Source organism: Drosophila ananassae, chromosome 3L (assembly GCF_017639315.1).
Source record: "Drosophila ananassae strain 14024-0371.13 chromosome 3L, ASM1763931v2, whole genome shotgun sequence".
Taxonomy (NCBI): domain Eukaryota; kingdom Metazoa; phylum Arthropoda; class Insecta; order Diptera; family Drosophilidae; genus Drosophila; species Drosophila ananassae.
Window position 1 is genome coordinate 500,706 of NC_057929.1, and position 16,092 is coordinate 516,797.

General features: G+C 44.9%; 2 protein-coding genes across 16 annotated transcripts; one reads left to right on the forward strand and one right to left on the reverse strand.

Moving 5' to 3' along the window:
• Nucleotides 1-249: 249 nt before the first annotated feature.
• LOC6495363 (dystrobrevin beta) lies at nucleotides 250-15,974 on the forward strand. Of its 15 annotated transcripts, none has more exons than XM_044715818.1 (10): nucleotides 250-528; nucleotides 755-1,016; nucleotides 9,787-10,131; nucleotides 10,193-10,278; nucleotides 10,341-11,146; nucleotides 12,182-12,779; nucleotides 13,075-13,284; nucleotides 13,572-13,652; nucleotides 13,958-14,984; nucleotides 15,051-15,974. In XM_044715818.1, the coding sequence occupies exons 3-9, from the start codon at nucleotides 9,797-9,799 to the stop codon at nucleotides 14,326-14,328; spliced, it is 2,487 nt and encodes an 828-aa protein (XP_044571753.1). In that variant the 5' UTR covers nucleotides 250-528; nucleotides 755-1,016; nucleotides 9,787-9,796; the 3' UTR covers nucleotides 14,329-14,984; nucleotides 15,051-15,974. The 15 variants fall into 15 exon arrangements, with proteins under 15 accessions (XP_044571753.1, XP_044571754.1, XP_044571756.1 ...); XM_044715819.1 differs by having other exon boundaries at nucleotides 851-1,016; XM_044715821.1 differs by having other exon boundaries at nucleotides 866-1,016.
• LOC6502542 (keratin-associated protein 5-5) lies at nucleotides 3,351-4,162 on the reverse strand. The gene has a single exon (XM_032450413.2). It carries the CDS (start codon nucleotides 3,953-3,955, stop codon nucleotides 3,452-3,454), a length of 504 nt encoding a protein of 167 aa, XP_032306304.1. The 5' UTR covers nucleotides 3,956-4,162; the 3' UTR covers nucleotides 3,351-3,451.
• Nucleotides 15,975-16,092: the final 118 nt, after the last annotated feature.

Sequence of the window (16,092 nt, forward strand, 5' to 3'; positions counted from 1 at the left end):
GCTTTCTTTAAGTTCACGCAAGTCTATCTTTTGGAGGCTGCATAATTGGGAGAGAAGAACTTCTCAAATCGTTCAAAAATAGTGAAATCTTTTAAATTTGATGTTTTTACGCGCTTTTTTGCGTTTTCCAACCCTAAAACTGGCTTAACCGGTTCGCGAAATAGAGTAAATAGAAATAGAGTGTGACCAGGCTCTAGCTAGAAATAAAGGTTTCCAGTTTTTGCCACAAAAAAAAAAGCTAAATTTTATTGGAAAACAGCTAGACTTGCATCACTGGTTATATTCTGAGACGGACGGTTGGAGCCCGGCGATAATAATTTAAAACTACCTTTTCAACAAGACGCACCTGAAAAATCGCCGGGAAAAACGCTGCGGGAAATACGTTGTATTTATTGTAAAATACTTGCAGGATGATATTTCAATAGAACTTCCGCAAGCTCAGCTTGTGCGGGTAGTGTCCATAAACAAAAAAAAAAAGAAAAAAAGTCGCGTCGCGATGTTGAACGATTTTTTGGCCAAAAGAATTTGGTAAACAAACTCGCTGATAAGATATTTAATTGCAAATAGCGGGAATCTGTCGTTTTGGTAGTACCGTGTGAAAAGTGTATCTGCAGAGCGGATTAAAACTGGGCCTTATTATCGTGTGCGCGTGTGTGTTGGTGTTGCTGTGTGCGTGTTTGCGTGGGCCCACAAGCCGTAGCCCCAAAAAAAAAGAAGTTTTTCTGTTACCATATATTTTTTTTTTATATAAAAGGGCCAAAGGGCGCAGCATCTTGGCGAGAGCTCTTCCTTCCCCTCTCTCTCTTGCTCTCTCTCACTGTACCCATTGTATGGGTTTTGCAACTTACAGTTATTGTGTAAACAGCAGGTGAAAATAAACCATTAAAGAAAAATAGAATAAAAGGAGTAAAGAGAGAGAAAGAGCCAACAAGAAGAAGAAGAAGAAGAAGCATCAGGCAACTCCGCGCAGACCCCAAAAAAAAGTGACGCATAATAGAGGTTGCTAATTACCAAAGGTAAACAATAATCATCATAGAATAAAAAAAATAAAAAAACCAAAACTTCCAAGCCAAACTCATACCCTTTCTAATGGCGTTGTAGATTTTCATCGTCGTTGTGGAGTGACGCGTTGGCGACGCAGTGCGAGGCAAGGTTTTCATTCATAAAAAAGCGTCAGTTGGTGGTGGTGGTGGTGCCCCAGGCCCTCCCCCACTCCCCCACCACTACTGCTTGGAATTCAGTTAGCAAATATTTTCCTTGGCAGCTCTTTTGTTTAGCGATCTGTGAAAGGTAAACGCGAAAAACCTTAGATCGAATACGATTTTCCAATTTGTCTGGTCTTGCCTGCCACGCCCTGGGGCGTTATCGACATTCCTTCGAAAAGTACTCACTATTTAAGATTAGATCGGAGATACTAGACTGCCATATGGCAGTGCGACAGCGGGCACTGTGATTAATTCAATATTGAATTTCAAGCTAATTAAAAGTCACACACTTGGACATCTCAGATCCAAGGGTCATTCCAATTAATGGCTTATCGTTTCTGGCCTTTTGGGGAGTGATAATGGGGAGGAGTATTGGATTGGATGGCCCACAAAAACATGTCACCAAAAGTCAACAAATAAATAAAATAAAATAAAATATACAAATATACAAATAATAATAAAAAGAAAAAGAAGAAAAAAAAAAAAAACAATCAAAATAACTCGGTGACATCATTTTGACTAATCGCCAATTTTAGCTTTTTGAAAAACGGCGGCTGCTGCTCACCCAGTCCGACTGGGTGGAAGCGAGAGGGCCATAGGGGAGCGTGTATAGCTTGTGGAGGAGGGAGGGTGTGTGGGATGAGTGGGGGGGCGAAGAGGCAAGCTTACGAAGCCAGCACCAGCACCAGCACCTGCTCGTCGGGCGAGCGGGCCAAGCCAGGCATTCCAAAAACACCTACGAGTAACATAGATCGCTGCCGATGTCTGATAGCGATTTCGATAGAAAATTTCACTTTCATGAGGCATAGATACAAATACAAAGATATAGATACTATCTGTTAGATACAGATACATGCATGTGTAGATAATTTTTGAATTGCTTTTATCAGACAGGCGCCATAAATCAAAGCCAACAAGAAAGTGTGCCTTGCAATTTGCCAGATTTCTGTTGCATTAATTGGCTTTTTTGATCTGTTTTTTTAATGATTCAAGATAATAATACTATGTCTTGTGATAAGAGGTAGTAAGCACAGACCTCTGTCGATCAAATTCAATTAACTCGAACATATTGAGGCTCATTAGACCGTCTGAAGAACAGCATTCCTATCTAGAGGCCTGATCTAGTTCACGGATACTGTATCCACTCCGCTGGTTATTTCGGTTAATTTTTGATGCAAACATATAAGTATGTTGCATGTATTTATATAGGAACTGTGCTAAGAGCCGCCACGAGTGGAGGAGGATGAGGAGGAGGAGAGTATTAGGAAGCACTGCTCCAGATCCCCAGATATTTCCGAGCGTGCGACACTCGGTGTGTGTGTCTCTAGTGGATGGATGGGATGGGATGGATGGGTGGGTGGTTTGGTTGGAAATGTTGTGAAAAGCTAAATGAGGCGTGACATGAAAAAACAAGGCAAACGCATAGCACAGCATAGAGGGCCAACACAAAAAACAAACAAAGTTCAGTGCGGCCACCCACAACATGCCACAATGCCACAATAAAAAGAGAACAAATACCAGCCATGGAGTAATTTTGGCCTAGAAAACATAGCTCATAGGAGACAAACAACAGTCCAGAACAAAAAAAAGAAAGAAAAATGGAAAAACAATGGAAAATTGGAAGAAGAAAGCGGAAAGAGAGCGAAAAGAAAAGGAAAATTGCAGAGGCTCCAGAGGAGCAAACAATTAACCCTTTTTTTTTTAGCGCCCATCGCTTTGAAGTCAGTTGCCCTCCATAGAGGAGGGGTGGCGGATGGGAGGATGACTCTGGGATGGCGCCGTGTTGTCCACTGGCCTTTAATTAGTTTATGGAACACAAAACCAGAGCAAGCGGTCCAAGAGCCCCAGCTAAATGCAATAAAATTAATCAATTATGCTGTAATCGCATTTAGCGCCGCCATCCCACCATGCCACCATCTCCATCTCCTGCCATCCTCCCTCCACTAGATTTCCGCTTTTGATGTATGGGAACATGGAACATGGAACCGTATAGCCCATAACTGAGAGCCAGTCATGTATGGGAATTCCATTACAAGGGGATTGCAGGCGAGTGAAGCGTGTAAACCATCTGGTTATTTTTAGAGCAAGCCTGGCTCGCTAAACCAGCAGCAGCGGGTTAAGTCGCCTTCCATTTCACCATCCTCCTTCATAATTATACGCATTTATTATAAAATTTTGTACGATAGAAACCATTAAGCCACACACATTAAAGTCCAGACGCCAAAGAAACCGCAATGTGATCCTGATTATCCTGCGAAGCAGACGCAGCAGGGTTTGCAACTGGGTTGGCCGCAACAGCCAATACCGCTGGAGCAAATCACGCAGCAGCAGCTTCCGCCACACTTGGGTCCACAGCAGGAGGGACCGCAGGAGGGGCCACAGCAGGGACCACAGGACGGGCCACAGCACGGACTACAGCAGGGGCCACAGCAAGGATCGCAGCAGGGGCCGCAGCAAGGATCACAACACGACGGTCCACAACATGGCCCACACGAGGGGCCACAGGAGGAGCGTCCACAACATGGTCCAAAGCTGGGCCCACAAATGGAACCACCCCTCGGCGGGCCGCAGCAGGGCCGTCGAGGAGCATCCCCGCAGCAAGGATCACGGGGGGTCTTGCCGAAGGGACCGTTGCCGCCACACCAGCCGCATCTCGTGAAGCCCGAGTATATCCCATAAGGACAATCACCGCAGGCGCACTCTGGAAAGGGTCCAATATAAAAGGGATTGAACTTCTCGCCGCAGCACATTGTGTTTAGCTATTATCGGATCGGATCGGAGATCCATCAGTGGGCATCCATACATATATGCAAGCAAGGATCAAGGACTCACATTCTGGACTTTATTCTGCGCGGATAGCCAGCTTCTAGATTCTGTAAAATTTTGATAATCGCATGAAACAATTGTTTCCTAAAAATTTACCCTCCAAACGCCAAACGCCAACTATATTCTACAAACTATTAGGTTATATATCGTATGGAATATATATATATTCCTCCGATAATTATTGTTTCATCTGGTGGCTGGTGGCTCTCATTTGTTTGTAAACAAGTGTTCGCGGCTAATAAATATTTTGGAATTCAACTTCCGCCTCGTAATACTGTTTATCCAAAGTGATATCTACTTTTGTTTATTTTTACATAAGATTTTTCGAATCTATATTATTGAGTTTGATGTTGGATGTTATGGTTGGTCTTTTTAAGCTTTATTGATTGGCCAGACGATGGACGATGGATGGCTATTATGTGTGACAGTTGCATTTCAAATCTCATTATAGATTTATGCAAAATGCCAGCTAGAACCTCGACTTGCAGTCTGGCTGGTGGCCTAGTCTCTTGACCAGCTTTTCAGCCCTGGCCTGCAATGATTTGTGGGGCTTTCTGCCCCTCCAATTTTCCATTTCCATTCCCATTCCTATTCCCATTCCCATTGTCGTTGCAGTTGATTGACTTGATGGCCCTGCCCAGTTAGAAATTGCACAATTTCCCAGACAATTCTCGCTCGGCTAAGCGGAATATATCTTATCAACTGCGGTCTGTTTGCTTTGCAGATCGCTATCAACGCTATCGCAATAGTGGAACATGCTCCAAATGGATCGTGAAATGAGAAGAACAGCCTACCCCTCAGCCACAGTCCCATATGTTTATTTTTGGCCGACTGTGTGTGAGAGGTTGCCCTTCGTGTTTCGTAAGATGCCGACATTCTGTCTGCCGATTTTGGCCAATTAGCTGACCATTTACCATTGCAGTTCTAAACTCTGAGTGTTTGTTGGTTGTTTTTCCAAATGGCGTGGCGTTTACCCTTCAAACCGCACGTTCTGAACGCCAAAAATAGGGCGTGACTCGGGCCGATAAAGTGGAAAATATTTACTGCGAATCGTTCGCTCATCTGTGCTAATTATACGGGGGGATTGTCATCGACATTGGACGGTTGGACGGATTCATGTCTGGTGTCGAAACAGTTGTTGCACCCCAGGGGAGATCTATAGCTATTGATATATACATCTGACTGTGTTTAGCCCCAGAGCTAATCCGCGTCAACCGCTTGGCATCTCCCCCAATCACTCACCGCAAATTAGCATATTTCCGAGTGGAATGTGTTTGGAGAGTGGGTTGCTTTGGAAATATTAATCTGTGGGCGATGGGCGGTGGGTGCCGAGTGCAGGTGCAATTCATAAATAAATGCGTAACTTTGCACTTCGAGATGTTTAAATGGAACAACTAAACAGGGACTAACTTTAACCGACTTGTTTAGTAACTAAACTAAGCTAGATGGATGAGTTCTAATCGAGTTTTAATCGCCTTTCTTCGTCGTATCTAAACCCATCATAAATCGCAACAACAATGACAGCTCCAGTCTTAAGACATCAAAGTCTGCTGTTCTTTGTTCCCACTTTTGAGAATCTTATCTGGACACCTGACCTTGGACAGGTGGCTCTGGGAAGGTGGCTCTGCCTTAATCTGCATCGCTGTCGTCGTGGGATCTATGGAGGGATTATGGCCACAGTAAAGACTGACTCTTCAGACTGGCCCAGATGGCAGTACAACTTCAAATACTCAAGTCCTAAGTGGTTGTTTCTCCTCCTCCTCCTCCTTGGTGGTTCAATCCCTTTGGTAATCCTTGGCTTGAAAAAAGGCGACGACTAATGGCGCTTTGTGGTGGCGCGGAATGTGCATTTTGCCTTTGGCTCTGCCTTTTTCCCCATTTGAGTTTGAAGTAAGTGGCACAGAAACTTGCTGCCATCGTCCTGCTCCCATTCCTTACTGTTGCCATAATTACTCCGCTTGCTCCGCATTCTGACGAGCCTGATGACAGTTGGTTCTAACTGGTCTAACTGGGACACAACTTCCTTCCATTCTTTGTTGTCTTCGTGGTCTAATTTCCTTTGGCAGCCAAACAGAGAAAAATTATCAACAACATTAGCCTTTAAAGTGAGCTTCTCTGCTAATTATTTTGCCATTTTTTCCACCGTGTGGTAGCAATTATGATAAATAGAGCATATGCACATCGAGTCTTGGCTCAATTTTTCAATTAACTTGGTAGTTTCCAGTTAGCCGGGCTCACCTTTTGGCCCCACCTGCCTGGGAGGTGCCTGGGCGAGAAACAAAAGGTTATTGGACGGCCTGCGATTCGGTCTGATCATTTCGGGCAGACATGCAATCTCCTGGCTGTTGCTGCAAAAACGGAAAATCCGGAATTAACACGAAATATGGGGGGAGGGGAGACCAGACCCAGGACCTCTATCACTCCTCTCCTTCCTGGGCATTCTTGGGCTCTGAAATTGCAAATTATGTGCCCAGTTATCATCTTTGTTTGGCTTTGATTTTCCCGGCACGCAAATGGCATAAACCGAGTCCTAGGCCAGGACTCCCAGCCACGACTGCCAGGACAGAAAACTTGTTTAATTACTGTTTTGCGGCAAAAAGTGCACAGCCAAGGAGAGAGAGAGGGAGACTGAGAGCTGGTGCAGGACCTGGACACGCTATCGTCCTTGTTGCTATTCATATTTCATCCATGCGGCTCCATTCGTTTTTTTCCCATTTTTTTTTCTTTCTTTCAGAGCATCAAGGTGAGCTGTCCCTGGAGTTTCCTTCGGGGTCACACGGGGTCACCTATACCATCCAGTTGATGGATGGTTGGACGGATGGTTAGTTGGTTGGTTGGATGGTCGGTTTGGTATTCAGACTCCTTATTCAATTTCCTTCCCTCAAAGAAACACATTATCCAATTGAGCCAATGGGCTAATAGACTGCATTTATTTCTATTTTGTTTACATGCAAATTGCACACACACTCATTCTAATGGCTTTTTCGTGTTTAAGCTTAACCGATGAGATAAAAAATAAATAGTTGTTTGATTAAAATGTCACAAATTGCAACCTCATGTGGCTTTCATTTAATATTTGATTTGAAAACCTCACCTGGGATAGAGGAAGAGCTGAGCAGAGCCATTAAATAAATGAGTTCTATGGCTTCAACCTTTGGCCTCTGATATAATGAATCCAATCTTTATATTTTAATTAAATTTATTGGATTCCCAGTCTCCCAAAACAGATTATCTAAGCGAGCCAGAGCTACAGAGCTCCGAGAGCTGCCGTCGATGAGTGGTGGAGGTGGTGACCTCATTTGTTTATTCCGTATTCCACAGTCCGTACTTTTAATTTAAATACAAATTCTATACAGTATTATGACGGACTTTCTCACTATTCATCCAGCGCTTAACCCTTTCAGACTTTAAGCTCGAATTCAATCAGAAATTCAATCATTTTTGCTGGTAATGAGGTTCAAAGTTCTGGCTTGAAGTTATGGTTCCTACACTCTGATGGCCTAAAGTTCCTGCTGCTGAAGGAAAATCCCCATCAAAGTGTCACCGGCAGGAGTTCCGATTAGAAAAGTTTCCCATCCCGGCCGAGTTATTTAAATGGAAACAAGCAAATGCTCCTAAAATGTCCAAACAATTGGCCACTGACCACTGGACACAACAACTATGTATTCAAAATGAGTAAGAAATCTGCATGAAATCTGCAGCAAGGATGCTGATGTTGGCTGTCCAACCACAACACAAAAAGCTGCCAACAATTGCGGTTTCAAAAGGACTAAAAATGGCAATTGGGAAAATCCGAATTCCCCGAGAACGTGGAGGTGTTGGGGCCACTTGCAATGGAATTTAATATGCTGCTGACACGGTGGAATGAAAAATGAAAAAAAAACGAGAATTTTTAGTGCAGAGATCTCTGAGTGACACAAAATGGGGGCAAACGACCCCAAAAACCACACCATGCCCCTCTCCCACACACACTCCTCCCTCCTGTGTATAATCGGTGGGTGGGCCACTTGGCAGAAGCTCATGCGAGAAAGCAGCAGGATGTCAACGCTCGGGGCGAGTGGCAGGCCAGCATCAAAACTGCAGCAGCCCCTGGCAATGCGGAATTCCCAACCTCCTGGTGGTCCAGGACCTCCCAGTCCTCCCTCTTTATCTCCCTCACCCAACTGAAATTATTCAGCCAGGTCTTGTTGCATACTTTTCAGCGCAAATGTTTGCAGAGCTCGCAGCATTCGTTTCGTGCCCCAAGAATGTGCGAGTGGCAGTGTGTGTGGGTGCTCTATGAGGGTGTGCGAGTGTGTGTGCATATTTATGTATGTCCTAACGGCCGTTGTTGCTCTATTTCGTGCTCCCAAGTGGTGGAGGAAACCCAAAGGAACGCTGAGCCTTATGAGTCATCATCCTCCCCAGTCTTCAGAGCCACTGTCTTCTAGCTCCTGCACTGAGAGAAATTGTCAGTTATAAACTCTTGAAAGAGTATTAATGGTTTGTAAATTTCTCTCAGTGTCATTACCCTCCAAACATAATCATTTCATTCATCCTGTAGCTCCCATTCACAGTTTGCAGTTTCGAAATTAAATTTCAGTTTCGGCAGGAGGAGTGTCCTTTGGCTCCTGCCCTCCCTCTGCCTGCTGTAATAACACTATCATTTAGTTGCCAGAGAGCAGCAGGAAAAAGGAAGCGACATTTAAATGAGAATACTTGTTTAAATTGGCCAGCTCTACATGATGAAAGGACATCGTAGGACAGGACATGGCAGGACAGAAGCCGACAGGATGGGGCATATGTTGGGGCATTGTATGTGGCATAAATGGAAACCAGAAACCAGACGAGAGAACATTTCTCTGATTATTTTCGTATGATGACTCAGAGATGTCTTCCATCTTCCTTTTTTTTTTATTTTTTTTCTTTCAAGGAAATTTTTTTTTCCTCCCAACTTCCTTTCCGACGGAAAGATGGAAAATCAATTGCTAAAAAATTCTGGAATGAGAAGCGTGATGTGACAGCAACTTCAGACAGTTGTCGACACCCTTCTAGCATGGAATTATGGCTCACGGAAATTATAAGGATGCTTCTCTCCACTCTGGAGGGGATCCTTGTCGATTAATTGGACTGCCAAAGCGGTTTACGAGAGTGCAAAAACTTTTAGCGCGTAGGCGCTAGGCACTAGGACACTAGGCACTAGGCGGATTATTAAATTCGCTTTGTTTTCCTAACTAGCAGTCGGGGGAGTCCTAGTCCTCCTCCTGTCTCTGCGGATTGCTCACTTCCTCTTCCGGCGATTGCCGTCGGCAGGGGAGGCTGCCCACACCCAGAGTCACCAGACTATGCTGCCACACAGAGAGAAATAAGGGCCATGCAGGACTAGCAATCAAAACCTAACTAAAAAAAAGGATTAGTAGCTAAATACTTTGGAGGGAGAAGCTCGATAAGAAGGTTTATAGTTCAGTTTGGTTGTATTATCCATCGCCTCTATAGATATCCTTTTTTCCAGTGTCCTAACAACCAGCCTGTCGATGCCAGACGCCAAACACAATGGCACGTTGATAGGAATGGGTGGCTGGAAGGGGAAAAATAGATTTCCTATGCAAAAATGGCTCCTCTGCGGTCTCTGTTGAATGCTCCCATGCATCCCATCCATAATCACCATCCTTTCTTTTTTTTTTTGTCCTCCCATCTGTTGACCCAGTTTGGCTGGCTGGCATAACTATTTGTGCTTATGATTATCACTATAATGTATGCCGTAATTAAATTTCAGGAACAACGACATGGAGCTGGAGCCGCGTGTGGCTATTCTGCAGGACCTGCGCCTGCAGACATTTGATTCCATTCGATTCGCCTCCTATCGCACCGCCTCCAAGCTGCGCTACATACAGAAGTCGACGAATCTCCATTTGGTGGACATTTGGAATGTGATCGAGGCGTTTCGGGAGAACGGACTGAACACCCTGGAGCCGCAGAGTGAGGTGAGCGTGGCTCGGTTGGAGACGCTCGTCTCATCCTTGTACCACAATCTCAACAAAAGGCTGCCCACAGCCCAGCAGGTGCCGGTGGATTCAAAGGCGGGCCTCTTGCTCAATTGGCTCTTGGCCGCCTACACAAGGTGCGTATACGTAATATTCCTCTAGAAACCCAACAATAAAGGATGCTCTCTTCCTCCTTAGTGATAACTCTGGGAAGATACGCGTTTTCTCCATCAAAGTGGCTTTGGCCACCATGTGCTCTGGCAAGCTTGTGGACAAGCTTCGATGTGAGTATATCTTATAAACTCTTAAATTTAAATAAAAAATAATATTCGTAACCCTTCGATAGACATATTCTCACAGATCTCGGACGGTGCTGGCCAGCTGGTGGCCTGGAAGCTGGGCGAATTCCTGCGCGAGGTCCTGGCCTTGCCGGCGGCCGTGTACGAGTCACCCACATTCCACTACAAGGAGGGGCTCGAGGAGGAGATATTTCCGGCTGAGAATAAGGTGACGGTGAACGACTTCATGGCAACGCTGATGTCCGAGCCGGGTCCGTCCTGCCTCGTCTGGCTGCCGCTGGTGCACCGGCTGGCCACCGTGGAGACCATTGTGCATCCGACTGTCTGCTCTGTTTGCCACAAGGAAAACTTCACAGGGTTTCGTTATCGCTGTCAGCGGTGCCACGCCTACCAGTTGTGCCAGGAGTGCTTCTGGCACGGCAAGACATCGCTGAACCACCAAAACGATCACGAGGTCAAGGAGTACTCGAGCTACAAGTCGCCCAGCAAACAGATCGGTCACTCGCTGCGCAAGAGCTTCCGCTGTGTGCCCGAGAAGACGACGCAGGTCCTTCCGCGCTTCCCCGACCAGCCGGAGAAGACGCTCAATCTGTCGCACATTGTGCCGCCCTCGCCGCTGCCCTCGCACAACGGCTTCTCGGATCCCTCGGGCCCGGGCCTCGTACCCGGCCACCATGGCCATCCGCCAGGCCTCTTCGATCGCTCCAGCACCCTCGATTCGCGGGCCACCGGCCGCAGTCTGGACAGCGCCACCGGTACCACCATGTCCCGCGTGGCGGCTGCCTCCGCCAACGATGAGGAGCACCGCCTAATTGCCCGCTATGCTGCTCGTCTGGCTCAGGAAAACCGAGCGGTAAGTCTTTAATTAAGATATAAAATATGTTAATGCAGTAATAGATTATAAAACAAGAAGGATAGGCGAATCTTTTAAGGTATTCCTGTTTAAAATCGGTTGGGTTTTGGCCAAGATGTAGCCTTTGCTTTAAGCCATATAGTGCTTTCTAATATTCTTCTAAGAAAATTTTATAAAAAATCTGAAAAAAATCAAGTTCTCAGATTTTTATGCAGATCTGTGGAGAATCGTTCCACAATTCTTTTAAGGTATTCTTCTCAATAATCGGATAATTATTAATCATAATTTTTGGCAAAGATATAGGCTTTTTTGGGGGTCATATAATGCTGTTGTTGAAGGGGATCCCCTAGAAATTTTGATAAAAAATCTCAAAAAATTTAAGTTATCAGATTTTGATTCAGATTTTTGGAGAATCGATCTACGAATCGATTAAGGTATTCCGTTCAAGAATCGGATAAAAATTGGCCAAGATATAGCCATCGCTGGGGGCCATATTGTGCCTCGATGCATTTTAAAGGGGACCCACCAGAAATCTTTTAATCTTTTAAGGTATTCCTGTTTAAAATCGGTTGGTTTTTGGCCAAGATGTAGCCTTTGCTTTAAGCCATATAGTGCTTTCTAATATTCTTCTAAGAAAATTTTATAAAAAATCTGAAAAAATTTAAGTTCTCAGATTTTGATGCAGATTGAAAGAGAATCGATATACGAATCGATTAAGGTATTCCTCTCAAGAATCGTATAATTTTTGGCAAAGATATAGCCACCGAAGTGAGCCATATTGGGCCTCCATGCGTTTTTGTGGATCTTAAAGGGGATCCCCCAGAAAATTTCACAAAAAATATTTTAAAAAATAGGTTCTCCAATTTTAATGCAGATTTGAAGAGAATCTACCTACGAATCGTTGAAGGCATTCCTTTATAGAATCGGATAATTGTTGCCAAAGATATGGGCTTCGCAGTGGGCCATATTGTGAAAACACTGGATTACTTAATTTGACTTAATTTCAAACATCAGCTCTAATTGTATCTTTCCCAGCCCTCCAACTTGCCCGACAATGCCACACCCATCGGCACGGATAACTCGCGAGCCCAGCGGGAACTGATCGCCCAACTGGAGTCCAAGAACAAGGAGATCATGCGGGAAATAGCGCGGCTGAGGCGCCAACAGGAGACAGAGCAAATGGCCCCGGAGAATCCTGCTCTGATCAACGAGCTGCGTGCCCTGCGGCAGCGGAAAGGAGAGCTGGAGGGCCACCTGGGCGCTCTGCAGGACTCGCGGCGTCAGTTGATGGAGCAACTGGAGGGACTGATGCGAATGCTGAAGAACCAACAGACCGCCTCGCCCCGATCCACACCGAACTCAAGTCCCCGGTCCGGCAAGTCCCCACCAATGCCCGGTGGCGGAGGAGGAGTTGGCATTCTGGGCACCTCACCGATGAGTGCGCTGCACGCCCAGCAGATGCAGCAAATACCGATGGTGGGTGGCGGGCCGGGCGTGAGAGCCACCCAACAGCAACTCCTCCAGCAACAGCAGCAGGGACATGGCCACGGATCCTTCAGCCAGAGCCAGCTGGAGCAGCTGAACCAGATCAGCAGCGATATGCGCAGCGCCTTTGCCGCCAACGGGAGTGCAAGTGAGTTGGGATAGTCGGGGGAAAAGAGCTAGGAGGGGTTACTTGTCGGTTAGGTTCGTCCAAAATTCAAATTGGTTAGATCTCTTGTTGGATCTCTCAAAGAAATTGGCTTTCGCGTGAGATTAGGTTTTATGGTCAGACAGATATTAACGCAATCCTCCACACAACGATGCGGGAAACACAACCACTGGCACATAAACCCAACCACCTGACCATCCAAATACCAAAATACTCTCACACCTTCCCCGCAAAAAAAAAAAAACACACTCGTTTCTTGATCGCTTCGCCTTCGCAGCGCCACCGCCAATGCGCACCACCACCACAGCCACTGCCAATGTCAGTGCCATTCCCAGCCTAAATCCGAACATGAATCTAAATACGATCTCGACTCAGAATCAGAATCAGAATCAGACTCAGAATTCGAATCCTGGGGATGCGGAACTCAATGAGGCCGCCGACCATCTAACGTCGGCCATTTCGCACATGGTCAGTGACCTGAATGCAGGTAATTCCTTGGAATCGCCCCTCTCTCCTGACACTTGCTTTTGCTTCCTCTGCCACTCTGCCACTCTGCAACTGCAACTGCAGCCGCTTTTTGACAATGCTTGTGAATGGTGGTCGATGCACTGCACCCAGAGCACCTAGAACTCGTAGTAGCACCGCTTCTAGAGCCACCTCCAGACCCGCACCTCAATCTTCCTCCCAAAAAATGGAATGTTTTTCACTCTGTGCTTATCCGTGTTTTCTTTCGGTGTGTGCGTATGTGTGTTTTGGGTCTCGCCTCCTCACCAGGACGGGCAAGGGCTCCGGCTCCGGTCCAAGGGCATCAGGCAGGTGGTTCCTTGCCGCAGGCGCGCTTCATCCTGCCACTGGGTAAGTTGTCCCCGGGCTGCATCATATCCTGCCCTCCCAGCTGGTTATCCCATTCTGCTCTTCTAAAACAACCAATTTTCCGTTTTATTTCCTTTTTTCGCCCCCCAATTTGTCCAATTTTATGATTTTAGATTATTTCCCCAATAGACGGCATAAGAAAAAATGCTGCAAATATTGAGTTTTTTCGCCAGTTTTTCGTTTTTGTTAGTTTTTTAGTCCTATTATGATTTTGCGCTCGTTTCTCCTGTCCACCCATCCAAAATTGAACCAGAATCGAACCCAAAAACCAAAACAAACCTTTCAAGAGTACCGACACATCGAGGGCGGCGGCGGCGGCGAGTCCGAGGACTCGAGTCAGTGCGAGTGCAACGACTGCGATTGCCGGGAGTACGAGGAGATCTTCCGCACCGACGAGGATCTCGAGTGTGAGGGAGCAGCGGCTCCATGTCGGGATCTGTGCACCTTTGTCCCCGATGAGGATCACTTCGATTATACGTTCGGGCAGGGCGAGGAGATGTCGCAGGTGAATCGCATCCTGGGCTACAGGAACTATCCGGAACTGTTTATCGACGATGAGCAGGCCGGCTTTCCGGCCCTGCACGAGATCGGTGAGACAATCGATGAACTGCAGCTGATCATGCACGCTTATATCATGAAGTATAGTTTGAATTTATAAACTGACTTCGTCGTAGGTTACTTACCAACTATAGACTATAGACTATACTCTCCGATCAGGTAAAATATTTCAAATCTTCTTGCCTCTAGATCTCATCTTAACTCGCTCGCCGCACGACTTATCTCCAATCCAATCCACTCCACTCCGGAAGGTAGATCTGTATAGTGGTCTGGGCTCTGTCACTCTGTTCTATCCAAGAAACTAGTTCTCTATAGATCTTCATCATCATTGCTGCACCCAGAATCGTATCTCGATCTCTATCTCGATCTCAGTCAGTCCATTCTAGTTAGATAGATCCTAGATTTGAATCACGTTGGCTGCTTGACTCAAAGGATTCGATTAAATTGTCTGATTTTGCTTTAATCCTGTTAAGAAAAACCGTATGTTCACCGCTATCTTGATACAATTTCAGATTTCGACGAATCCCAATCGTATAACCAAGAGTGGAACGAAAAGGTAAAGGGTTTCGCCTCGAAATCCTTCTCAATGTTGATCTAGATGTTGTGTTCTATCTGTATCTTTTCCCTATTTTTTGTACATGCACTCGATAAATACATATATATACAAATATAAACGAACTATCTATCCTATAAATATCCTGTAGCTAGTGTAGTTGAGTTGATTGCCTTGCATGCCAGATACATATATATCCTCAAGTACGACTATCCATATCGCTTAGTACTCTGCCTGAAATTAAATCATAGTCTTGTGTGTACCCGCAGGCAAATGCGAATAGCCAATGGCAGGAGCAGTTTGCCCAATGGAGTCTTAATTCCCAAAAGAACTAAGGATGAGGAGATATCCTTGGCCACAACACCCGATCCCCCGGAGGCAGCTGATGACCGATGAAGACGAACTCTCGCTTAGCTTTTTACCTTAACTCATACGTTGGACTTAGAGCAATTTATTTATTGATTATTTTATGGAGCCGTAGCCTACACTACCTTAATCTTTATTATTTATACTTTGAGAATGGTATTTGGTTTAATTTTTGAAGAAAATGAGTATGAATATAGCGGATATATTCGCCAGATCTAAACCTTGAATCTCGTTGAAACTTTTGATGATCGTACTGCTGAAAGGCAATAAGATGATTAGTTTTAGGTTTAAACTTTAAACTTAAAACGATTTCGTAATTGGCTTTTACAATTTTTGAACGCCCGCTCCCCGCTCAGCCGGATATTTATTCCCTTGAAACTTTACAAATCGAAAAAATCAAACACGTAATGCGTAATACAAATACGATTTAGACATTTAAATATGTACTTAATAACTAGCAACTTGTTGAAAATCTAAAATCAAATTCTAAATGCTAAAAATTATACACAATATACACATTTTATGATACGATAAAGCCAATAACTATTTGAACAAAAAAAAAAAATAAATAAAATGAAAAACAAAAAACAAAAACCCAAATGTTAAAAACTAAAAACTATAAGCGAACCGTAACGTTTCGCTTCGATCCAATTTATATATTATTACCCATATTTATAAAATACATTCATACAAGAAAAGTTATACCATCGTAAATGCATAGAGCACGAGATAGATGAAATCCGACATTTATATAGCGTATACATACCTACTGAATAATATTACAAAATGAGAAAAACTAAATAAAAATGCATTTTAAACAATCACAATACTTGTAGTTTAAGTGTAGTGGGTACAAAACTTGGCTATGTGGATTCTATCGAATGCACAAACCACCGAACTAAAATCAGAATACCTCTCGTTAGTATCTAAAATCCACTCAAATTA